Below are 25,746 nucleotides of genomic sequence, written 5' to 3'. Positions count from 1 at the left end.
TCCACTTTTCACGACGGCTGGTACTCTGCAGTACACATGACTTGAGCCGATGCTTTGCGCGTGTGCATCGGCCACGCTTCAACAATCAGACTTGGTCGGTTCGTAACATGGCCGCCGTCGAGTCTGCAGTCCGGCTACCGACGCCGCAACCTGGCGAGGCCAGCGCGGCGGCAGAAGGCAGCTCGCGAAAACGCAGCTCCATATCACGATCGCCCTCACCGCAACGAGACGCGCCAGCACTGCGACGTCGCTCGAACTCGAGATCCCCACCTCCACGAAACCATGGTCCGCTGCCTCGCGATGTCGATCGCGCGCGAGCGAAAGAGAGAGCACGACAACTCGAAATGCGGCAAAAGGAAGATGAAGCACCCGCGAAACCACTTACGGACGAGGAGAAGCAGGCGGCAGCCAAGGCAGAATACGAGAAACTGCTGAACATGCGATCTGGCGGCACATACATACCTCCCGCTCGGCTGAAGGCATTGCAGGCTCAAATCACCGACAAGACTTCGAAAGAGTATCAGCGTATGGCATGGGAGGCGCTCAAGAAATCGATCAACGGCTTGATCAACAAGGTCAACGTCTCGAACATCAAACACATTGTGCCGGAGCTCTTCAATGAGAATCTGGTCCGAGGGCGTGGTCTGTTCTGCCGAAGTATCATGAAGGCGCAAGCCGCCAGTCTGCCTTTCACTCCGATCTATGCGGCGATGGTCGCCATTGTGAACACCAAGCTGCCGCAGGTTGGCGAGCTATTGATCAACAGACTGATTATCCAGTTCCGCAAAGCGTACAAGAGGAACGACAAGAGTGTATGCCACAGCAGCACCACATTCATTGCACATTTGATCAACCAGCAGGTTGCGCATGAAATGCTTGCAGCTCAAATGTTGTTGCTGCTTCTCCACAAGCCGACAGACGATAGTGTCGAGATTGCTGTTGGGTTGATGAAAGAAGTGGGTCAGCACATCGAGGAAATGAACTCCTCTATAGCGCTGGCAGTGTACGATCAGTTCCGAGGCATCCTGCATGAAGCGGACATCGACAAGCGAGTGCAGTACATGATCGAGGTTCTATTTCAGATCCGGAAGGACAAATACAAGGACCATCAAGCGGTGAGGGAAGAGTTGGATCTGGTCGAAGAGGAAGACCAAATTACGCATCGACCCTCGTTGGACGACGAGAAATTGAAAACGGAAGATGGGTTGAACATATTCAAGTTCGACGTCGAGTACGAAGCGAATGAAGAGGCGTACAAGAAGCTGAAGGCCGAAATTCTTGGCGAGGCTGAGGACAGCGACGAGGACGAGGCGGAGGACAGCGACGAAGAATCCAGTGATGAGGACGAGAATGATGCCGAGGAGAAGGCGATGGAAATCAAGGACCAGTCCAATACTGACCTGGTCAATCTCCGTCGTTCCATCTACCTGACGATCATGTCGTCTGGTACCTTTGAAGAAGCTTGCCACAAGCTCATGAGGATTAATCTGCCGGCCGGCCGAGAAGACGAACTGCCCTCCATGATCATCGAATGTTGTAGCCAGGAGCGCACTTTCAACAAATTTTTTGGTCTCATCGGCGAACGTTTCTGCAAGCTGAACCGGCTCTGGAAGGACCTGTTCCAAGATCAATTCATGAAGTACTACGAGACGATCCACCGGTTTGAGACCAATCGACTACGCATTATCGCGCAATTCTTTGCCTATCTGTTGTCTTCCGATGCGATCGATTGGACCGTGTTCCACGTCGTGAAGCTGAATGAAGAAGATACCACGAGTTCGAGTCGAATCTTCATCAAGATCCTCATCGAGGAGCTCGAGGCCGGTATGGGCATGAAGAAATTGGTGGAACGCTTCAAGGCCGACGATTTGCAGACAGCCTTGACTGGCATGTTCCCAACGGACGATCCGAAGAACACTCGATTCAGCATCAATTTCTTCACTGCGATTGGCAAGGGACCGCTCACAGAGGGCATGAGAGAATGGTTGAAGAATATGCCAAAGCCAGCGCCAGCGCCACTGCCAGCCAAGAGTCCAACGCCAAGCAGAGGACGGAGCGAGAGCGTGAGCAGCTACTCCAGCTATTCCAGCTACTCTTCACGCTCAGACTCGCGGTCACGTTCAAGGTCGCGTACGCCGCCGAGGCGTGGGCGGGACCGCAGCTATTCCCGCTCGCCAACACCGAAGAAGAATGGCAAGAAGGCGTCTCGCTCGCCTTCCCCCAGAAGGAGAAGATCGCCGTCCTACGATTCTCGATCGCCACCACCGCGCCGTCGGCGGTATAGCGACAGTCTCTCCCGAAGCCCACCACCAAGGCGCGGACGCCGGGATAGCTACAGTGATCGTTCAGTTTCCCGATCGCGCACACCACCACGAGCCAGACGAGACTCGATCTCTCGTTCTCGTTCTCCTCCACGCAAAGCGAACGGCAAAGGCCGTGCACGCTCTAGATCCCGCTCTCCTTCGCGTCGCAGAGACCGCACAGCAAGCCGTTCCCCGAGCCCACCCCCACGACGAAAGGCCGGCCGCGCATATTCGAGATCCCGCTCTCCCCGACCAAAGCGTGGCAGGAGCGCAAGCTACGAATCCAAATCACCACCACCTCGGAGACGCAGCCCGCCTGCAAAGAGAAGGAGGAACACGAGCAGTCCAGAATCTTCTCGATCGCCTCCTCCTCGCCGAGCTCCTCCTCCGAAAAAGCCAGAAGCCAATGTCGAAGATGATCAGTCTCATATCCATCCTAGTCGAAGGAACCTTGTTGCTGGCAGTGGGCCTGGACAAAGAAGGAAGGGAGCTAGCGACTTTATGTAGCGCGGCGTTAAGAGCCATTGCCTTGGATTGTAAAACAAACGAGAAATTGAATCACAATGTACCTTTTGTCATACTTTTATCTCACGAGAGTAGCAGTCAACGTCCATTTGCTGTATTGTCGTGCCTCCTCTACGCTGCAATCCACAGGGTTGCGAAAAAAAAAAAGGTATCCACATGCTAAAGCCGATTTCCGTTGGAGATCATATCCCACTGGCTACGTTGCCTAAAGCTTCGCTTGACCACCAGCGATCTTCTTCCAATCTCCTTCTGTAAATCTCGTGTATTTATCACTTCCAGGAGGCAACCAGTACAGCTCGTCCGATTCAGTCTTGCTGGGGTCCACCCCCTGGTTTCTCAGGGCGACTTTCTGATGCTTCATAGTTCCCGTGACTTCAAACTCCTTCATCAATCGCAAGAACAAGGGTACAGCATATCTGGGCAGACGCCTTCGGACGTGGGTAGCAAGTTCTGCTCCGAGGTTCTCGTCGAATTTCTGACCTTCGGATAGACCGATCGCTGCACAACCTGCACGTCCATCGTGGTTGGGGAGTTGCACGCCGTAGACGTTGGCTTCTTGGAGAGCCGCATGAGTACCGAGCGCTTCGGAAACTTCAGCGGTAGAAACGTTCTCGCCTTTCCATCTATATGTATCACCTGTTTCGATCGTGTCAGTGAATGCTATGAGCGAGAATGTGGAACAATATTTGCATACCAATGCGGTCCACAAACCACCATCTGCCGTCGCTATCTTTTCTCTGCAGGTCTCCTGATCGGTAGTATACATCGCCCTTCTTGAAGACATTGCGAATGATTTTGGACCCATTGGCTTTGTCGTTTCCAAGGTAGCCCTGGAATTTATCGCTAACATTCTCCGGGTCCAGCCAGTAGCAGAGCTCGCCGGGTTCATTAGTGGCGACCTTCTCGCAGAAGCCAGTCTTGGGGTTCCGATACGGCATGTCAGTCTCGTGGTCGTGCTTCAAGAGAGCTTGATTTCCTCCAAACAACGTGCTTGAGATCACACCAGACTTGCCAATGGCGCCTCGCAGGAATCCGTTGTTGGAGTATACAAACGACGCCCCAGGTCCTTCAGTAGCACCGTAAAACTCCACAATCGTGCCAATATTGAAGCGGTCCTTGAAGCGTTGCCACACATCCGGTCGCATACCGTTACCAAACGCTAGTCGGACTTTGTGCGTCTTGTCGTAGGGGGTCGGAGGGCCGGAGACCAAGTACCTGCACATCTCCCCGATGTATTGCATGATCGTGGCATTGGTCTCAGTCGCTTGTTTCATTACAGTCCGCGGCGAAAACTTCTTAGACACGATCACAGTGCTGCCCGGGCCTAGGACTTGGCAAACACCGAGTATCGAAGCCGAGGAATGGTACAACGGCATGGCGGTGTAGTAACGATCATCTGCTTTCATGCCGAGCAGCTTTGGGAAGAAGTTGACGCCGGAGAGGGACTTGCCCCATGCCACGTTCGCGGCCTTGGGGAGTCCGGTGGTGCCCGAAGTGTAGATGAGCAGGGAGGTCGAGGCGACAATTACGCCCGAGCGCTCGGAATCAGGAGCGCGGTATGGAGTCAGTGATGCGATCGTAGCTTGCGTTGCAGTATCTAGAATGACCGTGTCAATTGCATGACCTTTGTTGTCCGGCTTGAAGGCAGCAACAGCCTCATTTGTAAGAGCTTCCTCAGCGATCTCAGGATCCAGTATCAGAAGGCGTGTCGTTGAAATTTTGGCGCAGTGGATGAAAGCGTTGTCCCTCAAGTTGCTGTTGATGAAGGCCGGGATCGCTCCAAGGGACCAGAGTGCGAACCACAGCCAGATGAACTGCGGCGTGTTCTTGAAGTTCATAGCAATGATCTCCTCTTTTCTAACGCCGTGTGTCTCCTTCAACCACCGAGCATACTTCAGGATCAGCGCGTACGCCTCGGCGTATGTCCACTCGGTCTGCGCATTGGGCTCGTTCTCATCTTTCGGTACCACGAGGAATAGTTTTCCCGCCTGGGTTGGCGTCTTCGCCAGCTCTTCAAAGCGGTAGAAGACATTGACCCGGTCTTGCTTCTCCAGTCGCTTCAGGAAGATCTGGTACCAGATGGCGCTGGTGATGGCCCAGATGTCGGTCGTGATCTGGTAGCGGCCATTGAGGTAGGCGGCGATGGCAGCGGCCGGCACGGCGGTGCCTGCGGTCAGTCGAGGCAGCGACACGGGGATGTGAGGGAGTCCTGCGGGGATGTCAGCCTTGGGAGAGTTCGCGCAGGGCAGCAGCAGTCGGGTCAGTCGACGTACGAGCCATGGTTGTTTGCTACACTCTCAGACTTCACAAGACGCAGTGGTACACATCACGCAGAAGAACTGACACGAAGGCCGACGGAGCAGTGCAGCTGGACATGATCGTCGTCTCGCCCGCGGCTTGCGTCTGACGCGCCGTGAGCATTCGCACGTATCGCGCTGGGCCTAGGCAGACCGTCGCCGAGAATCTGGGATGGAGCCGAGGTCGACCTGCCGCGACGCCTGTATGGCCACTTTCTGCTGCGCCGCGACGGCCACTCCCAGCTCCAGCTGCAGCTCGATGCAGCTCTGCTGTGCAGCACCTTCCGTTGCGCATCCATCGACCACACTGCCAGCCACGAAGAACACAATGTGCAACGGCTGCGTCTGCGTCTGCCATGGTCGTTGCCAATACTGATCACTGCCGGCTCACCCGACGGTCCGCTGCGCCCACGAGGTCTGTGTGCAAGCACATTGGCAGCGTCGACTTTCTGACTCGCAGAGATCACCTCGCAACTCATCCATGTATTATTCTGGCTGGTGCAGACTCGGCGTTCGGATCGCCATCAAGGGCTGTACGAGAGCGAGTGCATCGAGCACAAAGTCGCTGGTTTCGAGCAGTGTAAGAACGCAACAGCGCAGGCACAGATTGACGTCTCGTCGCGCTCTGTATGCACCGGCTTCTCTGGATATATGGCGCCCTTTGGACGATGAAAGAGCCACAATCGCGGCTTCCTCTCAAAAGCGACAGCATGAGAATGGCCGGCAAGCGATGCCTGCTGCTGGTCCTGCCACGCTGCGATGTTCGCAGGATCCGACGCGCTTCTACGCCAAGCGTGCAGCTGAGGTTCACGTTGACAGGCGTGTGGACGACTGACAGCACGATCGACGTGGACATCATTGTCTGACCGAAAGCAGCTCGCCGCACATACGTTTGGGAAACCATCACGACTGCTCTACCATGCACACGAGAATGCTGCTACAAGTGAAGTCGCTCAAGCAGCAGCAGAAGCCGAGCTGTCCATGCTACAATACTTTTCTGGAGAAAGCACCTCTTGAAACAGACCCCACGTCCCTGCCGAAGAGTAGATGGGCTTTATGTTCTCCAGCTCGTGCATTCTGCGCAGACACGCGACTCTCAGAGGCAGCGGATATCTTGGATCTCGCTGATCGACAATCGTCCGATATCTCGAGGAGTCAATAGAGGTGGGGTCTACATATGTACAGAGCGTGCCATAGGAAGTGCCAAAGTCTTGTCTAGAAATATTGGCATTCGCAACATGAGAGACTGTGACGACAGGAACAACCACTTGCAGAGCACTGTTCGATCCCACTGTTGCATTTCTGGGCAGCGCCACTCGAACTCTCATGACATTAAGCATCAACCGCTAACCGGATAGTGACTAGTCGTTCCTGAGCGCTCCTCCAAATAGCACGCCTGCCATGCCACATCATTGCCCAGCAAGATCCGCGCCGCATCGTCCAAGAGACCGGTCCCAGTGCCATGGCCAATCTAAAGCCGAGCGAATTCCTGCCCGCCCTTTCGTCTTCAGACCTGAGGCTACACACCACCCACAAGCTCTGCGCTCGAACACGACACCTCTGAGGCGACCGACGCGTCTAGACGCCACCATTCGTTAAACGAACGCCTCTACATCACACTCGTTTGCTTGTCATCGTATATCATGACAAGGTTTCACTCGTTCTTGTTCGCGGTGACAGCCACAATAGCCTCGACAACCCTAGCGACAGCATCTACGAATTCAAACGAACACGACCCAGACCGATATGTGGGTGACGATGGCCCAGCGTATACCGAACTGACCACAGTCTGGACAACGGTGACAGCGCTGTACCCATCCGGAGACAACAATGATGAGGCGCCGGCCATGACATCTCAATACAATCCATCGGGCCAACATGAGGGAGAATGTGCTTCGTGCAAACCCGTGCCGGTGGTGCAGACCATGCACAAGCAGGATTCACTTCTTCTCCCTCCAAAGCCGACGATAACAGAAGCAGCTGGTCCAACACTGGTCTGCCGCTGTGACGGGCCTGTAGGACTGAAGCCAGAGACCCCTCCTCTACCTGTCCCGGCCACAGTGATCGACTATACACCCCCTCAGACCTACTCCTCCGTCTCAAATAATGCTTCAACATCGAGTTCTTCAACAGGTCTGCCAGCTGCGGAGATTGTGCAAACCATGCATTCACAGGACTCTTTACAAAAACCTGATGCTCCCATCGCAAGCTGTTCGTGCTACACGTCTTATCCTACCTATTACTCCCCTCGAATAGAGAGCACTGGCACTGGCCTCGATCAGCCCATTTACTCCCCGAAAGCGCCACATATCGAAAACCCACACCCCACGCTCGAGGCACCACAGACGACAATTACCATTGTGCCCCCGAGTGTCCACGTCGAGCGACCAGCGGAATCACTAGTTGGACCAGGACAGGGAAATGAAGAGGGCAGCACGCCCACGATGACGGTAGATGCAACACTGTTCAGTCCAAGGACGCATGTCACGCAGACAGGGTTGGATGTCCCAACGGGTTCGGACGTCCCGACAGGAGTACCGGGTGCAGAAAGCACTTTGATAACCTCCACTTCGAGCCCTGGATCTAGTGGCGGGCGTGTTGATGATGAGGGATCCGGGCAGTCCTCCGTGACGGCAGCTCCGCAGCAGACAGGAAGCGCTGGCGGGAAATTAGCTGTATCAGTTCTCTGCCTCGGCGCAGTGGTAATGATGGTCGCGGCCTTCTAGGATACAATAGAATATGTTGGCACGATTGCTTTTTGTGGCATTAGCGAAGGCGTTGGGAATACCCATTTAAGAGCAGCAAACGAACTTGAAATGATAATGTCTAGATCAAAAGGATGAACATGGATGACAGTTGTCTGGGCTTTGTTTGAAACTTGACGATGCTGCAATTATCTAATCAAGAGCCCCATACAGACGCTCTAAATGTGCTGAAAGTCGCCGTCAGGCGATCTTCTTCTGATACGTCCCTCTCAATTTCCACAACTTGAACATTCTGCTCATGACGGCGTCCATCACTCTTCTCGGCAAGAAGTTCGAAACCCACCAGATGAGCCATGATTTTCCACCTTCCCAGATGTGATCTCGCTTGGGCTTGTGGAGGAGTTGATATACTACACGTCTCGCGTAGTCCTCATTCGGCACGCCTTGTGACTGGCTGTGTACTAGGCGTTCGTTGTACTCTTTGGCCAGAGGTAGATATATGGAATCTTCTGGCAGGGTTCGATGGGTTCTGGCGATATTGGATTTGACCTGGGATAGTTGTTAGTCGGCGGTTCAAACATACCCGAGGGGTAGCTGTATCACAGGCTGGACAGTCTGGACAACGGCATGCATGATGGACATGTTTTCAACTTACACCTCCCGTGACAACAGTGACGACGCGGACATCGAAAGGCTCCAGTTCGACTCTCAAAGTGTTTGAGTAGGAGTGTAGGGCGGCTTTGCTGGCATTATAGACACTGCCGAAGACGTACGGCATAATACCAGCAATCGAGCCGATCTGTACGATCGCGCCTTTGGCGTTGATGAGAAGTGGTGCAAATGCTTGACACATACGGATTACGGCGAAGAGATTTGTTTCGAAGGTCAATCGAATGTCTTTGAGCTCGACATCCAGCGCTGGAACGGTACAGTTCAGTCCGGCATTGTTGACCAAGTAGTCCAGCCGGCCTCCAGTACGGCTCTCAACTTCATGCTTCAGAGCGTCGATTGAGTCCTGATCTGTGACTTCCAGGGACAGCGTCTCGATGCCTTGGTCGGCGAGGTCGGAAATGGTCTCGGCCTTGCGGGCAGTGGCGAAGACGCGCAGGCCATGCTTCTTGAATTCGCGGGCCAGTGCATGGCCTATGCCGCCTTTCGAGCAGCCGGTAATGAGTACGGACTTGGCCATGGTGGTGGAGTGTGGTTTATGAGAGATGGTAAAGGTGAGAGTTGACGTGAACAAAAGAAGCCTCGGCGCTCAGGACGCGAGGTCCTACCTCTTATCACATGTTTATGCTATAGCCAGCGTCTCCTCCGCGCAAGTCATTATGGCAGACGAGAACCGAAAGTCCTCAGCGTAAAGTATTGCCCGCTGCACAGTGTTCGGCGGGAAAGCGTCTCCTCCGTGGCAGGCGCTGGGCGGCGGAGTGAAGGAGGCGCTGAATCATGGCGGGGCGCTGTTTGTCGTGCCTGCCAAGCATAGACGATTGTTTATGCGCCTGCACTTGCACTTCTTTAATCTTGACCCAACATTCGCAGCTCCCCGTCCACCCTTCACGCACGTGCTCTCCGCCCGCTCTCTCCGACTGACTGTGCGCATCGATCGACAACCGCCAACATGGGCGAATCCAGGTAGGCTGCCGCGTCCGCCATCCCAGCAACCGGCAATAGAAGCGCCGTTGACGGCGGCGGCGATGGGATGCTGACATCGATGCAGACAAGAACTGCTGGCATGGGTGAACGGCCTGTTACAGCTCAACCTCACCAAAGTCGAGCAGTGTGGCACTGGGTAGGGGCTACGACCATCCTCCTGTGTCAACAGTACTGACGAGCCCCTCAGAGCCGCGTACTGCCAAATCTACGATTCGATCTTCCTCGATGTGCCCATGAGCAGGGTCAAGTTCAACGTCAACGCTGAATACGCCTATCTCGAGAACTTCAAAATCCTCAGCAACACCTTCCGCAAACACCATGTCGATCGACCCCTACCCACCGAGCAGCTGGTGAAATGCAAGATGCAGGACAATCTCGAGTTTCTGCAGTGGACGAAGCGATACTGGGACCAATACTACCCCGGCGGCGACTATGATGCCGTCGGTAGGAGGAAGGGTGTAGCAGCCGGAGGCGCTCCAGCTCTTCCCCCAAGTGGCTCACGCACTTCTGGCGCTTCGGCTGGCGCTCGAAAACCTGCTGGTGGCCTCGGTGCGGGTGGTCCTCGCGCTGGTAGTCGCCAGGGCGGTGTCGGTGGAGCTGCCACTGCTGCTCTACAACAGAAGAATGCCGAGCTCATGGAAACCGTTCAAGGTCTCGAGCGCGAGCGAGACTTCTACTTCAGCAAGCTTCGCGACATTGAATTGCTCATCCAAGGGGCCATGGAAGCCGACCCCACGCTCGAGGAGGATGATGGAAGTATACTCAAACAAATACAGACGATTCTGTATTCCACCGAGGTATGTGTATGGCCACATGATGCTAACTACGAGCATTACGCTTACTGGTGCTACAGGAGGGGTTTGAAATTCCACAGGACGGAGATGCGGAAGTTGCTGGCGAAGAAGAGACCTTCTAGAAGACGCGGTCCCTCCCACCTCCACGAGTTCGAAAGGCATGACACAACATATGATACCACTGAGCGTTGACGAGTAACGAGAAGGCGAGAATAGAACGCAGCTGCTATGAGAAATCATCGCTTTCCTTCCCGAGAGACAGAGGTTGCAAATGCAGCTGAGGTGAAAGCCAAGTGCACACCCTGGGAAAGAAGTAGCAGCACATGGAATTATGCATATTGCGCATGCACACTCGCACCTACAGCGGCAGAGATGCGAATGCATGACGAAGAGAGCTGAAAAGACTGGTTTTTGCACAAAGTTCTTTGACCTCTGACTGAGCTAACGCTTACCTTGACACTTTGTCACTGACCCCCTCTTCCAATGGAACGGCAGGCAATGCTTCATCCTAGCGCTAAACACCGGTCATCTTTCCTTCGAAAGATTGGTCATACCGTAGCCTGCCTCTGGCGGCTCATCAACACTGTTCAATTGTCGATGGCCTTTCCCCTCGCTGAACTGTGTTCCTGAGCTTACAGGTGCCTGCTTCCTCCTCGTCTCTCCAAACACCGCGGACGCAATATAAACGACGCCCACAACAGCCGCACAAACAGCGTAAGCGATCTTTGCCGAGCTTTCAGCCCCTGCAAGCATCAAACCAAGACCACCGTTGATAATGCCGAGTATGATTGCGATTCGTCCAATGCCCAAATGAACAAACGTGAACATTGTCCGACCTCCTCGCGACTTAAATAATCGGTGGTGCAACAGGCCGGTCACGGGCTGAGTGAACAGGATGACGAACAGAACGATACCGATGATCGGATGGTAGGTTCCAATTTCGTTCAGTTGAGTAGCAATGTACACTCCCAGTCCAAAAGCGGCAATGAAGACCAGATATCCGACAGCTTGAATCGCAGCATGAAGCCAAACGAGACCAGTGAAGTTCGCAAGTCGGATTAGGATCGCGCCTGTTGGGAATAGTGCCACGAAAGCAATGGACGCGAGGCTACCATGTGCAGTGGTCAGTCGGTCCCCGTATGCAGAATCACCTCCAAATGGTCCGAGCGTGTTGGAGAATGTCGCGGAGCCGGAAGATGAAGAAGAAGAGTCATTGTCGCCGGAGCCAGAAGCGCTACCAGATGAAGAACCAGTATCGCTTGAGCCGGTTGGTGTGGCGTTCGCTTGTGAGTTTGTAGCACTGGCTGTCTGGGAGTCTGAGCCTGTAGTCGCTGCTGCCGCGACGAATGGATTCACATTATCGCCGCCTTGGGCTTCACTAAGCTGCCACTGGAATGGTGAGTACCGATTGTGCTGCTGGATGCCCTCGTTGACATCATCAGAGTCGAGAGCGTCGCCAGTTCTGGAGGCATAGATCCAGTTGGCACTCTGAGCGGTAAAATCCATGGAGCCTCCTTGCCATTCGTTGCAGTTGGAGCACTTGACGTTGGCGACCATCATGCCATCCATCACTCCTGAGCCTTCGAGGACTTCGATCTGTGCGCTGGTGTCATGCTGTGGTTCTACATGGCCTGTACCAAGGCGTGGCGATACTGTGACATTTTGGCCGTTGCTGGAAGTGTACCTGTCTTGATCGTTAGAAAAACCACTTGCACTGAGAAATTTCATTGGAATTTCTCTGCCTGTTCAAGCTGACGACGACCGCAGAATTCGGCTCAGAACTAGGCAGCCCATAGTGAGAATACGTACATCACGAAAATGTTAGACCCGGACATGCGTGAGCCTTGTCCGAGCGCAACCCATTGGTACGACGTAGGCGCGGACATCTGGAAATAAATGTCGCCTTGTCCATCGGCTTCGACTGTCGATTCGGGAATATTGAGAGAGTAGCACAAGTTCGTTTCTGGACATGTCCTCGCTAGCGATGCTTGCGCTGTGGCAACCGATGCTATTGAATGTTGGCAAGGTTATCACAACAGAATGAACTGCACAAAACATGTGCAACAAGCTCACCTGAACCCAGCACGGCCGCTGCCGTTGCAATTCTCTTCATCGTGGCAAATGTACCAGGTGCTTGTTGATGCGACAGACTGTGAACAGATGTCGCTGCGAACTTTTGTTGCCCTGTCGCGCAGGAATGTGTCAATACGAGGGCAATTACCGCGGGTAAACCGACGAGTGTCGCAAATTTCTCATGTCGAAGGGAGGTACGACCTCTTCCTATAGGGCCAGGCTAGCTTACCAGTGACACGATCAGGTCACTGAGCGCCTCAAAGCCACCATTCCTATTACATCTAGTCAAGTCAGATAGAGTTGGCGTGTAATCATGCACATCAATTCGGTTCTAGACCTCCGCTTCGCAAACACGACACCTCGAACACCGCCTCTCTGCATATTTGTATCGCAACAATTGCATTCTGCTGAAGAGCGCCAGGCTCGTCAAGCGTCAGGAACATTGGTTTTGGCACGGATCGTGAATGAAGAGCAGAGAGGTGCGGATGGCATCCGCAAGGCTATGGCATGGTGAAGCAAGCATGTGATGCGCGTTGAGCTTGTCGACTTCCTGCTGCAGCACGTCAGTCATTACGCGTCGAGTGCGCCCTGAGAGGCTGAAACGCAACTCCAAGGCTGTGAAAGGAAGATGCCGCATGCAGCTGTTGTCCGCATTTCAGAGTGTAGTTACGCTAGCAACGACCTTTACGAGTTCCGTGATTGGTGGGACACGCCACGACAGGGAATTATGGTTCAGTCTAAGATTGTCCGAGGCTTCGAGCAAGGCTCCTTTTTTCCCGCGACACGGAGGTGTCTTGTAGGGGTGTTCTGCAAGCATGTGCGGGCTGGTGAATTATTACGGATTAGCTGAGGACGAAGTTCATCGAACAAGCAAAGGGCGCATGGACAAGCGTGGTGAAGCTTCAATTGGTCGGATCTGGTGTCCGAAAGAATGAAGCCACAAAGCTAGTGCAAATACTGCTTTGGAAGTACACGGCATCCTGAACTTCCGACCAGCAGCCCACATCACGTGTTGTAGTGTGAGGCTATGGCAGCATGCGTAGTTTTAGAAGATTCCACCGTTGGCGCTGAGAGATACAAGCTTGTGCAGTCTGCACCACGGTCCACGGAGGGTGCAAGTGTTGGTACTGCGCGTCGATCTGTGCTTTTTGATCGATGCATGGGAATCGCCTGGCTGTCGTGTGCAATGCAAAATACAGACTTGATATGAGGCTCAAAAGCTTCTAAGCGATCGTCGAGCACGTAGCACGCGTTTGAAGAAGTGTTCTCACAGCCGCCTTCCACGTGTAAGACGCGCAGCCTTGAGCGACCAGCTCCCGCCCAATGTGTGCGTCAATAATGATGTTATTCTCTGATGAATTGCGATGCCGTGTGCTGGGCAGAGGTCCAGATCCAGGTCCAGGTTCAATGTGAACTCAAGCACGCAGGTTCGCGGACGCTGCAGAACCAGGAGCGGTCCGACTGTTGGCCGTTGCGACGGAAAGCATTCGCAACGTCCTGTGCAAGCGGTCTGACTGCGCAGTGTTTCGACGGTACAGAGCGGTGCATAGGCCAGTGCACGCAGCGGATTCGGCACTGTCAGTCACTGGTGCCTGATGCGACGCACTGGGGAAGTATCGGTATGTGGCAGCTCCGCGCCAGATGCATAGCGAGCTGCCTCTGCATTTGCCCGTTGCGCTGTTGTGTTCCGCCGTTGTTGTCGCGACGGAGGAGGAGGAAGTCGAGGAGGAGACGAAGCTTGGCGTTTCAGTGGAGCCCACTGATCTGTCACCCAAATTCGTCGAACGTCTGTGCGGGCTTGAGCGGCCACTCCATCCATCTTTGAACGCACTCGCATCATGTCTCGCTGCTCGTGACCGCGACATCCAAAATGAGCGACGCCATTGTATCAAAGGTATGTCCTTCTCACCGCCGACAATCGCCAGGCGCGCTGCCTGCGCATTTCGCGTCGCGTCCCAGCCATTGGGCGGCACACGCCTTGCAGAATTTGATCGACTGACTTCATCGCGAACAGAACCTCTACGAGCTCCTGGGTACATCGCGCCGTCCATGACCATCGACAAGAACCTCTCTCGTGCTGACTGCTTCCCCAGGCAACGACCCGGAGCTCGACCCCGAGCGGGCCACTCCCCCAGTCCCGACCAAGGTCGTCGACAAGACACTCCCGCGAACTGGCAAGCGCAATGGCCCAGCTGAAGGAGCTGCCCGAGAGGGTGGCGCACGATCAGGCGGACGTGGCGGCGCTGTAAGAGGCGAAGGTACGATTTACAACACATGGCGGCTCGAGAGAAACAACCGCTGTTCGCTCGCGCAGCCGCCATCTTGACAGCATCAGGACTACATCCTAATAGCTTTCTACCAGGCGCCAGCCGTGTCGACCAGCAGAACCGCGATGATGGCCTTCGCAGCGATCGTCACTCTCGACCAGTTAGGGGTAAATGACAACTCTCAGGCAACCTTGTCGCTGCCATTGCTAACCGGCACACCAGACTACGAGCGTCGCGGCGGCGAGGGACGTGGTCGTGGTGACCGACGAGGCCGTGGCGGCTACGGTGGACGTGGACGCGGTGGTGCTCCACGCGACGACCGTCACAGCCACACTGGCATTGGGTAGGGACCACAAACGGATACTCACCCAACTACGCTAATTCAACCAAAGTGACCAAGAGAAGCAAGCTGCACACGGCTGGGGCGCTAAGGACGGCCAGTCCGAGTGGGCAGATGAGTCCGCTGGCGATGCCATCGCCAAGGCTGAAGTTAACAACGAGCCTGGCTTCACCCCTGATACCAGCGCTGCAGACCCAGCATTCACGAACGGTCCAGACGGCGAGGTTGGCGAGGATGCTGCCGGTGAGCCAGAGGAGAAGGTCAAGTCTTACGACGACTACCTGAAGGAGCTTGCCGAGAAGAAGCTGGCCCTTTCTAGCGAGTCACCTGCCATCCGCAAGGCCAACGAGGGATCCAAGACCAAGTTCCCTGAAGGTCAGGCAGTCAACCGCGAGCAGGAAGATTTCTTCGTCGGCGGTGGTGGCAAGACCAAGAAGGTCAAGGAAGTCAAGGAGAAGGAGCGCATCAACATTGATGGCCAGTACTACGCTGCACCAGATGCTGGCGACCGTGGTGGACGCGGTGGACGCGGCGGCCGCGGCCGTGGAGAGGGTCGTGGCTCTTTCCGTGGCGAAGGCCGAGGCCGTGGTGGTGGACGTGGCCGTGGAGACCGTGGCGACTTTAGAGGAGCGCCTCGCGGTGGTCCACGTGGCTCCACTTTCAACGCCAACGACTCCAGTGCTTTCCCAGCGCTCGGTGCTTAAGCGCCTATGAATTCCACCAGGGTTGAACGTGCCCCAAGAAAAGCACGATCGCGAACAGGAGGCTGCGACTAATGCAAAGCGCGCCTCATGGCGAGTTATGAATCTGTCGAGTGTAACCGAAGAACAAAAATGCCAATCTTAACGTTTGCATTCACATTTCTCTTTTCCCGTCCTGCCTTGTTGGTTTCGATAATCGATTGATATTGGTTGCTCCTACAAGCTCTGTTCACAGCTTTTGCAGCCTTTTCCATTGACGGAAAGTCTCCAGAAAATCAGCATTCTCGTGGGTCATGAAGTATGAGGGCGTGAACTTTAGACATTGGCTCCAGATTCCCCTTCCAAGTTCGGAGAGACATTCACATGGGATCGTCCCTGGCGAGAATATGCCCTTACGATTCCGCAGCAGGCAAGAGCAATTGAACGCTCAGCCCCACTAACGTGGACTGACGGTGGTGAGACATGTTGATGAGCTGCGGCGATATCGGAGCTCGCGGGCAAGAGACGACATCAGTTGTTACAGAAACACAAGTTTCACGCAGAAAAGGTGCTGCTGCACACTTCTGGATTATAGACGATTTTCCGCTTCTACCAATCCAGACTACAGCAGCTTCCGTCCTTCAAACGTCAATTCTTGGACAGCGATGTCTTTTCACCCCGCACCTCTGTGATTCCAAAGCGTCATGAATATGTGCAATTGACCCTCCTGGTCTCCTAGAAGTTGAATCTCCAACGATAGCCTACTACATCCAACTTTCAAAGCTGTAAAACTTCGATTCTTTCAACTGCGCCAAGAATGGTGATAGAAATCAAAACACCTGCGCTATGCGATTCCCCTCCAAATAATGCTGCAACTGTACTTTTGGTCATTTCCTTCCGTATCATTCGTAGCCCGCAGAGCTACTGCGGAGCTCTCCAATTGCTCATGAGTGCCTTTATCTTTTTGATTACCTTTTTCTAAACGCCGGACAAGTAGAAGTCGTTCATAATTACCGCTGATCGTGATATTGTGGACCGGCATATGACTGTGGATAATGCATAGATGCGCTCAAGCCGAAAGGATCCGCGTCCAGCATCGGATCGTTTGGATCGACGTAGTCGCCGGTCCCTGGGTGGCTCGTGGGAGGAACCATTTGGGGCTGCTCGTATTGTGACTGATTGGCAATGTGTGCGTGTCCAGGTATTGCGTGCGCTGATTGATAGTATTCGCCATGCTGCTGTGCCGCTTGTTGATCGAACTGGTTTGAGTACTGTCCTGAGAGATCCTCTGGTGACCGAATGGCACTTGTATGCGAGTCATCTTCGGGTTCCTCAAAGCCGGAGCGCGCTGCGTGAGAGTCATATTCCTGATCTGTGCTCGTAGAGTTAGCCTTGGACAAGTGGAGACCATGTCTGGGTTGTTTGGGTGGACTCACCGAGCTGCTCGAAGTGCTTCTGAAATGGACTGGGATAAAAGGCACTCGCGGAAGGTGGCGCACTTCCCCCAGAGCTGCCAGGAAGGGGCAGTGCCTGACTGCCATTTGAGACATTTGAAATTCCACTTGCGCTACTTGGATATGTTGACGATGGGGTTGGCCTATGCCGTCGATGTTGTGCGGCAGCAGGCTGCTGCTGGGCTTGATAGAATGCATGATTAGGTTGCTGCGATGAGCGAGCAAAGTTCTGAAACGTTTGGCCCTGCGGCTGAGCAAGACCCGCAGAGGCAGGCGAAGTCATGGCACCTTGTTGAAGAGCTGGTGATCTCGTAGATAGCTGACTTGGCGAGGAAGCGTGTGATGAAGGCGTCGGATGAGCCATAGGTGAGGCTGTCGAGAAGCCCATATCCGCACTGGCTTGGCCAGGCGCAAGCTTTGGCAAGAAGTTCTGCCCAGAGCGGCGGGCCTGCGCTCGCTGTAGCGTCGTGCGCTGCAACGGAGGCTGTTGAGGTAAGGTCGTAGCACCATGCATGAACCCGGGACCAAGCACTGGACTTCCAGTCTTCATCTGAAGTTCGGCCTGGACGTCGATGCCTACCAATGTCAGAAGGAATTGCGGGGCACGTTGGACAGTAGCGTACCTTTCTCCAGGAGAATCCTCTCCAGCAGGGAATTCTTGTATCTTAGCATTAGGCACTCATCGGCGGCTTGACGATGCTGCTGCTGCAGCCCACCCAGGTTCTCCTCATTGGCTTTGATAGTTGCTTCGAGCTGCTTGATGTACTCGGTGCGGCGTTCGCGAAATGCAGCTTGAGCTTGTCGGTTGCGCTGCTTCCGCTCTTCCGACGTGGCATATATCTAAAGTCGGTCAGCGGCAATGTGAGCGATAACAGCACGAGTCATGCTGAGAGTAGGACTCACGGGCTTGCGACCACCTTTGCGCTTCTGGGGTTGAGCGGGTTCCTGGGGTGGTTCGGGGCCAGCCTCTGCCTCGGGGGTCGATTCGATGGAGCTGGGCGTGGCCTCGCCAGGCGCGCTTTCGACCTTGGAGGCGGCAGCCATATCGTGGTCGTCGTCGAGGCTGTTATCGCCCATCTGCTGCAGGTACCCGATTCAGGCAATCGGCGAAGCCAGTGAGAGGCCAGCAAAGGCTACGCTAAGCCTTTGCACCCAGGTGAACGGGCCAGTGGTGTGAATGGCGGAGAGCACGAATTGGTAATAACTTTAGTACAGAGAGCGATAACCTTGCAGTGCGCGAGTGAGAGAGAAGAGTGGTGAGGTAAGGAGTTGGCTAAGAGAAATTGATCGCTGAGAGGAGAGGGCCGGTCACATGGGCAGCGAAAATCGGCGCTGAGATGGGCGCTGGGAAAGAAGCAGCCCGCAGCACAGCAGCAGAATTTTCCTTCTGGGAGCTGCAACTCGCGCGCTGCTGCAGGAAGCCGTTCGTCGCCGGCACTTTGTGAGCTTGGCCCACCCTCGCCCACGGGCGGCGGCGCTGCAGTGACGGTGACGGTGATGGTGGGGAAGAGAGCCGCCGTGCAGTGCAGCGTCTGCACGGGAGCAGAGGCCGGCGAGCGGTCTTGTACGCTTGCCGCAACATGCGCAGCGTGATCATCATTTGCTCGTGGTCGTGGACGTGGCAGCGGCGCCTGTGGCATCGGATTGGATGGATCTGGATCGCTAGGCTGCGACTGCTCGACTCGGCCAAGCGCCTCCTCCGCACTCGTGCTTCTCCTCGGCCTCCAACACCGCCATGCATGCCCGCCCACGGCTGCGACGACCTTCGACGGCTTCGAGAAGACGTCCAGCGTCAGCAGTGCGCTGCGAGTGACGCCAGCTGACCGCGTGCGACTGACGTGTCCGTGGGCGATGCCTGCTCACCTCACCCGGGGACTGCGACAGCCTCACAAGCGTCCGATATAGGGCAGTCTAGCGGACGCCTCGTGCACTCCATACTGGCATACTGCTGTCGTCGCCTCATCAGCTGAGCACGCCCCAATCAGCTCGCAGCCAACAACAGCGGTGATCCTGGGGTCCAGCATCCGGTCACGCTCGTGGAGCGGAGCAGGCAAGTATCGTGAGAAACCTGACGCTGCTAGCAGAAGCATGCCGACCCATGGGACTCGTTCGTCCCCGTCAGATATGACATGGGCCAGTAGCGGTAGGTGATGTGTGCACAAAGTCTTCGTCAATCAGAGATATTCAATTTGACTGCCAGTCCAACAGATTGCAAGCGCGCCCCAAATTTGATGCAGTTGCATGCACACTGATCAGGAATGACGAGGAGATGGCAGGTACGATACGGGCGGGCAGGGCGTCACACACACATGCCATTTCCGTGCAAAGTCGACTGTTCAAGCGTACCCGCTGTTGCCAGCTGAGCCACGCTCCTGCACTGCTCGCATCGGAGAGCCATGTCGCAACGAACGGCAACACAGAATCGAGCCATGAAGGACAGACGCTGTGACTGCGATGGAGAAACGACCACGCCGGTACGAGATCTCCAAGCCGAAGCCCATCTATGAACTGCCACCGCCGCCTCCCCATCTCAGAGGGGCCGATCCAGCACTACCCCCGCCGCCTGCACCGCCAGCTCCGGCTCCGCCAAAGGAGATCGTGCCTCCACCCGCGCCTTCGAGACACCAGACCCCCGATCCTGCACCATGGTCCTCCCTCATCCCACGGCCACTGTCAGACATACGCGAGTTGAGCGAGCCGAGCATCCTTGATCATGCTATGCTTCGTCATCCACCGCAGCCCAGGCGCAAAGCGCCCGAGGCAGGCTCTGCCAAGCGCAGCTTGTCCATCAAAAGGTCTCTATCGCTGAAAGCTGCTACCGCGATCTCTGCGAACGCAGCAAAAGCATCTCCACCAAACCCAGGAATTCCACCCCCAGTGGGAGGTTCATCATCTTACAGTAGCACTCCCGAGGCAGCAAGCTTCTTTAGCATCCCTCCGTCAAGCATACCGCAGCGGTCCTCTTCCTTTCAACGTCAAGGAACCACCGGGCATTCGAGGAGACCATCTGCGCGCACACAGTCGGCGCCGGGTTCGGATCGACAGCAACAATTCCTCGTACCAAATCATGGACCCAGCCAGTCGCCCGTAAAGCAGGAAGGGCTCAGATTAGATCCAATGACTTCGGATGCAGCTCGCCGAATACCTTCCCGCACTCAGATTCGAGCACCACCGCCGTTGGAAATCCTCGAGTTCCCACAGCACAAGCACCCGCGCGTCAGGCTTGAGCTCCAAGTCTCGGCGCCTATCTTCGTTGGTGGAGGCAGCGTAGAAGGCTTCGTCAAAATCACTGTGGACGACAATGAACAATTCAGAGGACGGCGGCCTCTGGCCATTGGCGGACTGGCTGTGGACCTACTCGGCGTCGAACAAATCAGCAACAATCGGAAGGCCACCTTTCTTGCCCTTGGCACTGAGCTGATAGACAAGAGACATCCTCCGCCTGCCAAAATGGTGGATTCTGCTGCACCTTGCGCGGAAGAAAAGTTCTGGTCGTTACTCCCCTCAACATCAGCTCTGCCGTTCATGATCAGCCTGCCACTTGATACGGGGCCCCCACCTTTTCAATCGAAGCATGCGAATATCCGTTTCATGCTCGCAGCCACAGCAATGATCCGGGAGACTGGGAAACACTATCGGGTAAGAACGTCGCACGATGTGCATGTACTGCCTACATACGACCCAGAGAAGGCGTTGACCTCGCTTCCGAGCCCGCTCACAGCGTCAGACGAGCTGTCACTTTCTCGTTCGGCTGCATCCGAGACATTGAAGGTCACTGCTGGACTCCACCGACAAGTTTGGGTCAGTGGCAGCAGCATCTTTGTTGACCTTCACATTGTGAACAAGTGTTGCAGGCCTGTGAGAAAGCTAGAGCTCACGCTAGAGCGCGATATACTGTTTTACAAGCATGCCGCTGCAACGACTTTGGAGAAGTCTGCTGGGCAAGCGCGCATATTCGAATCCAACGAACAAGCGATCTTGACCAAAACGCAACTCAAATCTGGAACCGCTGGGTGGCACGGTGTTGAATCACATTCGTGTGAGACGAGGACCTGTGAGCTCGAAGTCCCGCGGGGACACGCGACGGTTCGATGCGGCAAATGGTTCGAAGTGCGATACTTTTTGAATGTCACGGTGTCAATGACCGGTTCAAAACTGGTCTCTATACAACTGCCGATCATCCTCATACATATGAATTCCCTGGATGTGGTGCCAAACTCAGTGGCGCAAGTTGCGGCTGCAATCGAGGAGAAGCGTGCGTGCCGTCAGTTGAGCCGATCACGTTCGCGCAGACAGGATGCTAGCCATGGTCGCCACAGATCCTGCTCATCTCCCACGACCACTACAAAACCGCTTCAGAAAACATCTTACGCGCAAGGTCGTGCCTTTGCTGCACCGAGGCTGCAGTCGCTCGACCGTCGACGCGAGCATGAGGTCGATATGGAGCAGATCCGTGAAGTGATCGATTCGTCTCCACGAAAATATGGCCCGAAGTTGAAGAAAGGAGCAGCGTTGATCAAGGTCGCCAGCAACACGAGCCTCGCGAGGATGGCATTTGGCACGAGAAGTACCGAAATGGCTGACGCCTCCGATATCCTATCATATTCGACTCCTCCAAGTCAGACTGCCGGCAGCCTGAAAGATGGATTAGAAGCTTGGAGAGGATACCTCCGGCACGTGCAGAGTTCTGAAGCCTTACACGGGACTCGGTGGCCTGGTGATCAAAATATCAAGCCGCATGGCCCATTCTCGTCAAAGGGCTCGCACATTCCTCCCTATGTCCTTGGGCTTGATTCTGCCACACGAGACGTCAGCATGGATGCACGAAGCGAACGCTCCGCCACGGCCATGAGTATGCGCGAGAAACTTGATCAAAGTCGATTCGAGTTCAAAGCGGTGCGAAGGAAAGGAAGCGGTGGGCTCAGGGAGAGGAGTATGAACTGGTGGGGCCAACGACGGAACGGAGAGCGGGCGCGGGAGCGAGAAGGTTGGATTTAAGGTGACAGAGCATCTATAGCTGTTGGATACCTCGCATACATGCATTTGGCCTGCGTACAAGTTCTTCAAAGCCAGAGGTCGCTTGAGTCTCGCGCTCTTGGATGAAACGATAGCTCATGGCGACCTTGATGCTACCGCCGCTTCATCTTGTCTCTCAATCCTTGTCCCGTATAGACTGTCGAATCGATGGAGAGCATTGTCCCGGGCTCCCTATTGGGCCATTCTCCATCGCTAACTGTCTCTCTCGTTCGTTGCAGGTCTGCATAATCTTGCAGTCGGAAACGAAGCGAGCTCAATGTGCAATATGGAGACGAGCGAACGTGACCGGCCAAGCGAGCAGGTCTAGGTCCAGCCCCACTGTCTCATGGCATTGCAGGCATGTCGATGCAGGAACGGCGCACATCGTGAGTGCACTTCTCGACACATGGGAGTCGCAGCATGCAACACATCTTGACACTCTTGCCCTGGCGCTCATCGTTCGCAACAACGACAAGCTACAATGAGCTTGATGAAGCACGATCTGAACAGAATTGGAGACAAGCTCTGCCGGATGTCGAGACTCGTAAAGTTCAAGATGCGAAGCCAAGGCTGCCGTGGTACAAAGGTTAAACCCGAATGGGAGAAATCATGTCCCGAAGCAGAAAATCGACGATTCTGGCCCGTCGACGGCCATGAGAAGCGATGCCGGCACGAGGCGCCATCGTGCGAGCTGGTGGTGCGATGGCGTCCGGGAGTGACTTGGGGTGCGTTTGGTGCACGACAGCCAGCAGTGGGCGACGAGGTGGAGCGGCGGAGAGGACACCGAGGAGACAGTCGCGCTGCGCGATGGAGGTGATGGCCGGGATGACGGTTGGTCATTTCGCGAGTGTCGCACGGACAGACGACGAGCATGAAAACGGTAGAACGGCAGCAAATTGAGTTGGCAGTTAGGAAGCTAGCGCGCACATGGTGGAGACGGACATGCTCTGTGTCAGGCACCGTGCTGCTCTGCTCTGCTCTGCCTCTGGCTGCCAGCGCGAGGCCCTGCCATGCTGCCTGTTTCTTCCGCCCACTGCCAGCATCGCCGTCGTCGTTGTCGCCGCCGCCGTCGAGCGCCCGCTGCCCCCCTCCCTCGCAGCACCGCCGACGCCGCGCTGTGGGCGACGCGCTCCGCCCTCGACCCCATTGCCGCGAGCAGCAGCAGCATTGCTTGTTGCCCGAAGCGGCCAGTGGCTTCAGACAGCTCCCACCTTCCCACACGGCCCGCCCGCACTCGCTTGCTCTCCAGCAGACGGCGTGAACGCTCTCAACACCAGCCGCAGGCCCCCAAGCCGTTGGCCGCCAGCGTTGCTGCAATCTCACTGCGACCATTGCAGCACGCCTCGCACGCTGTCGTTCGCATCGCTGCGCCGCCGTGCAGTCGACCTGCACGCTGCCAGCCCACACGCCTCTCGACGTCCACCACCACTCCTAGCCGGCCTTGGTCCGGCGTCCGCTCGTTACCACCACCTGCCCGCTCGTTCAGATCTTCTGCGAAGTCGTCCGCTCCCTCGCCAGCCCATCCGTCGTCTGCTGCGCGGGCGACCTCCCCTCCAGCGCGCGTGCCGGCAGCATAGCAGGTCTTGTGCCGCGGAACACATCACTCGGATTCTGGAAACCCGCCATCGATCCCGCCTGACTCGAATGCAACCACGTTCTGAGCCTCCGCGCTGTAGGCGGTGGTAGCATCGTGCGGAGACAGCACAGGTGCTGGTCCACGGAGGCCTCGAATGGCGGAGGCCATGGCTCCTCCGGCGAAGCGACGGAAGCTGTCTAGTTCCAGCTCAGAGACCATGCACAGGAACAACAGCACTGCTCCAGATGCAACATTACCACCATCACATTATTCTTCCGAGGCCGTGCAGCAGCCATGTACTTCGCCGGATCTCCCTGGAGCTCAGGACAGTCCAATACCTACCGAAGATGTCATCCATCATGACATGAAGAGGGCTGCAGTGGACGAGGGAGACCTCGCACCTGTACTACCTCGTCAGGACACCAATACCGTGCCCAATGGCCTTCCAACGACTGTCCTTTCTCTCAGCATACAGATCTTTACGGACCCATATACCACCTTGACCTACACCCCTCCAGCGCTGCCATCACTTCCCACTCTGCCCACATTACCAAGCGTACCGGGAGCTACGACATTTACCAATGTCCCGTCGAGCAGTTCGTTACCAAGCCCTTACGCAAGTCCGAGCAGCAACTTATCAACGTCCGCACCAGTAGGCCTGAATTCTTCCACCAGCGCGAGCTCTGTCCTTACTACCTCAGGTATTGATACAACAGATTTGATTGAGATCCCCGCTAACTTGCCACAGCTTTAATGGTAATTGGCAACAATGCCACGGCGACTTCTAAAACGACTATTACCGTCACCAGATCCTCAACCAGTACCTTGTTCTATGCAACACTCGATGGCGGCGAGGTGTCGACTATCACACGGTCGAGAGCGCCATTCACGACAACCCTGGCAGGCGAGGTTTTCACCGTACCAGGATACTCCGACTACCAGTCACGGCTCCAGACCACCCAAGACTCAACCATAGCTACGGCAACCGGAAACGTTTCAGGTGCCGGAGGCGCACAAACTTACGGGACGCCCGCGACGACAGCCCCGACATCCACAAGCACAAACGATAATGGTGGAGGTGGCAGCAGCACGCCGCCCGCTGGCACGATAGCAGGAGGTGTGGTCGGCGGCGCCGCTGGCCTGGCGGTGATTGTCCTCACAGCTATGCTGTTCTTTCGATGGTATCGAAGGAAAGTTCAGACGGGTCATCAAGCTTTATCGCATGGTTCTACCGGCGGACACGATGAACAGAGCCGGAGCGGACCTGGCATGGCTGAACGAGCTGGTATCATTCCATTTGCTGCTGCCGTGCCGAGTCTATTTCGCCATCAAAACCAGGATCCGGACTCCGAGCAACACGAGCGCGGCTTTACACGTATCTCAGGCCGCAAATTACCCTCGCAGTGGAGCGAAGGCATGACCAGCGCACATCCGCCAAACATGCCACCAGATCCCATTTCATCAGGAGCGGAAGGCGGAGGACATCTCACCGGATCATCATTTTACAGACACAGCGGAGGTCTTTCCGACGGAAGTGGAGAGCTATCACCTAGTAATGCTTCACCTGAAAGCATGGAACGAGGACATTTACGGACCAGCGACCCAGGTACCATGATGATGTCGCCGGGCCCTGAACGACAGCCACAAGTCCACTACGGCAGTGCACAAAACTTTTCACGGCCTGGCCAAGCGAGCACATTATCCGTTTCTCCGCCAGGTGCGTCGGCTAGCGTTCTCCGACGCAGCGAGACCCCATCTTCGATTATCGAGCCCAATCGGAGCAGTCGATTCACCGAGGATATGTGACTAGAGCGGTTCTACTCGATCTATGGAGAACCAGGAACGGGTGGAACCCCAAGAAACTCTGGGACGAGTAGTTGCTACAGTCCTATAAGCTGATGACGAGACCATGAGCAAAAGGAAATCAGAGGCTGTCTGTACATTGGGGGACTCAAAAAAAGCATGCTTCCAGCAAGCGAGGCGCGTCGAGGTAGTTCGCACTACTGCCTTTCATCTTTAGTCGCCGCATCACGAATCATGGTCAGCGGTGGCATTTTCGACGC

At 55.5% G+C, this 25,746-nt stretch overlaps 10 protein-coding genes across 10 annotated transcripts; 6 read left to right on the top strand and 4 right to left on the bottom strand.

The window, feature by feature from the left end:
- Positions 1-107: 107 nt before the first annotated feature.
- Positions 108-2,810, top strand: CKM354_000270800 (U2-type spliceosomal complex subunit CWC22; the record flags this gene model as incomplete). Its single annotated transcript, XM_044797873.1, has 1 exon — positions 108-2,810. The coding sequence occupies one exon, from the start codon at positions 108-110 to the stop codon at positions 2,808-2,810; it is 2,703 nt and encodes a 900-aa protein (XP_044653808.1).
- A 223-nt stretch (positions 2,811-3,033) lies between these two features.
- CKM354_000270700 (uncharacterized protein) lies at positions 3,034-5,108 on the bottom strand (the record flags this gene model as incomplete). The annotated part of the gene is made up of 3 exons (XM_044797872.1): positions 3,034-3,464; positions 3,523-5,037; positions 5,102-5,108. The coding sequence occupies 3 exons, from the start codon at positions 5,106-5,108 to the stop codon at positions 3,034-3,036; spliced, it is 1,953 nt and encodes a 650-aa protein (XP_044653807.1).
- A 1,660-nt stretch (positions 5,109-6,768) lies between these two features.
- Positions 6,769-7,851, top strand: CKM354_000270600 (uncharacterized protein; the record flags this gene model as incomplete). Its single annotated transcript, XM_044797871.1, has 1 exon — positions 6,769-7,851. One exon carries the CDS (start codon positions 6,769-6,771, stop codon positions 7,849-7,851), a length of 1,083 nt encoding a protein of 360 aa, XP_044653806.1.
- Positions 7,852-8,070: 219 nt separating this feature from the next.
- CKM354_000270500 (uncharacterized protein) lies at positions 8,071-9,019 on the bottom strand (the record flags this gene model as incomplete). The annotated part of the gene is made up of 2 exons (XM_044797870.1): positions 8,071-8,379; positions 8,486-9,019. The coding sequence occupies 2 exons, from the start codon at positions 9,017-9,019 to the stop codon at positions 8,071-8,073; spliced, it is 843 nt and encodes a 280-aa protein (XP_044653805.1).
- A 429-nt stretch (positions 9,020-9,448) lies between these two features.
- Positions 9,449-10,399, top strand: CKM354_000270400 (microtubule-binding protein BIM1; the record flags this gene model as incomplete). The annotated part of the gene is made up of 4 exons (XM_044797869.1): positions 9,449-9,462; positions 9,548-9,619; positions 9,671-10,280; positions 10,337-10,399. 4 exons carry the CDS (start codon positions 9,449-9,451, stop codon positions 10,397-10,399), a joined length of 759 nt encoding a protein of 252 aa, XP_044653804.1.
- Positions 10,400-10,802: 403 nt separating this feature from the next.
- Positions 10,803-12,390, bottom strand: CKM354_000270300 (uncharacterized protein; the record flags this gene model as incomplete). The annotated part of the gene is made up of 3 exons (XM_044797868.1): positions 10,803-11,961; positions 12,087-12,285; positions 12,351-12,390. The coding sequence occupies 3 exons, from the start codon at positions 12,388-12,390 to the stop codon at positions 10,803-10,805; spliced, it is 1,398 nt and encodes a 465-aa protein (XP_044653803.1).
- A 1,830-nt stretch (positions 12,391-14,220) lies between these two features.
- On the top strand, positions 14,221-15,661 carry CKM354_000270200 (uncharacterized protein; the record flags this gene model as incomplete). The annotated part of the gene is made up of 6 exons (XM_044797867.1): positions 14,221-14,244; positions 14,365-14,383; positions 14,444-14,608; positions 14,713-14,784; positions 14,840-14,960; positions 15,010-15,661. 6 exons carry the CDS (start codon positions 14,221-14,223, stop codon positions 15,659-15,661), a joined length of 1,053 nt encoding a protein of 350 aa, XP_044653802.1.
- A 986-nt stretch (positions 15,662-16,647) lies between these two features.
- CKM354_000270100 (uncharacterized protein) lies at positions 16,648-18,168 on the bottom strand (the record flags this gene model as incomplete). The annotated part of the gene is made up of 4 exons (XM_044797866.1): positions 16,648-17,009; positions 17,074-17,667; positions 17,715-17,931; positions 17,995-18,168. 4 exons carry the CDS (start codon positions 18,166-18,168, stop codon positions 16,648-16,650), a joined length of 1,347 nt encoding a protein of 448 aa, XP_044653801.1.
- Positions 18,169-19,545: 1,377 nt separating this feature from the next.
- CKM354_000270000 (uncharacterized protein) lies at positions 19,546-22,089 on the top strand (the record flags this gene model as incomplete). Its single annotated transcript, XM_044797865.1, has 1 exon — positions 19,546-22,089. One exon carries the CDS (start codon positions 19,546-19,548, stop codon positions 22,087-22,089), a length of 2,544 nt encoding a protein of 847 aa, XP_044653800.1.
- A 1,748-nt stretch (positions 22,090-23,837) lies between these two features.
- Positions 23,838-25,489, top strand: CKM354_000269900 (uncharacterized protein; the record flags this gene model as incomplete). Its single annotated transcript, XM_044797864.1, has 2 exons — positions 23,838-24,384; positions 24,432-25,489. 2 exons carry the CDS (start codon positions 23,838-23,840, stop codon positions 25,487-25,489), a joined length of 1,605 nt encoding a protein of 534 aa, XP_044653799.1.
- Between the last annotated feature and the right edge of the window lie 257 nt (positions 25,490-25,746).

The sequence above is a fragment of the Cercospora kikuchii genome, assembly GCF_019650295.1.
Source record: "Cercospora kikuchii DNA, contig_00002, whole genome shotgun sequence".
NCBI classification, from domain to species: Eukaryota; Fungi; Ascomycota; class Dothideomycetes; order Mycosphaerellales; family Mycosphaerellaceae; genus Cercospora; species Cercospora kikuchii.
Note: the sequence above shows the minus strand (reverse complement) of the source record. Positions and strands in the feature narration are given on the sequence as shown.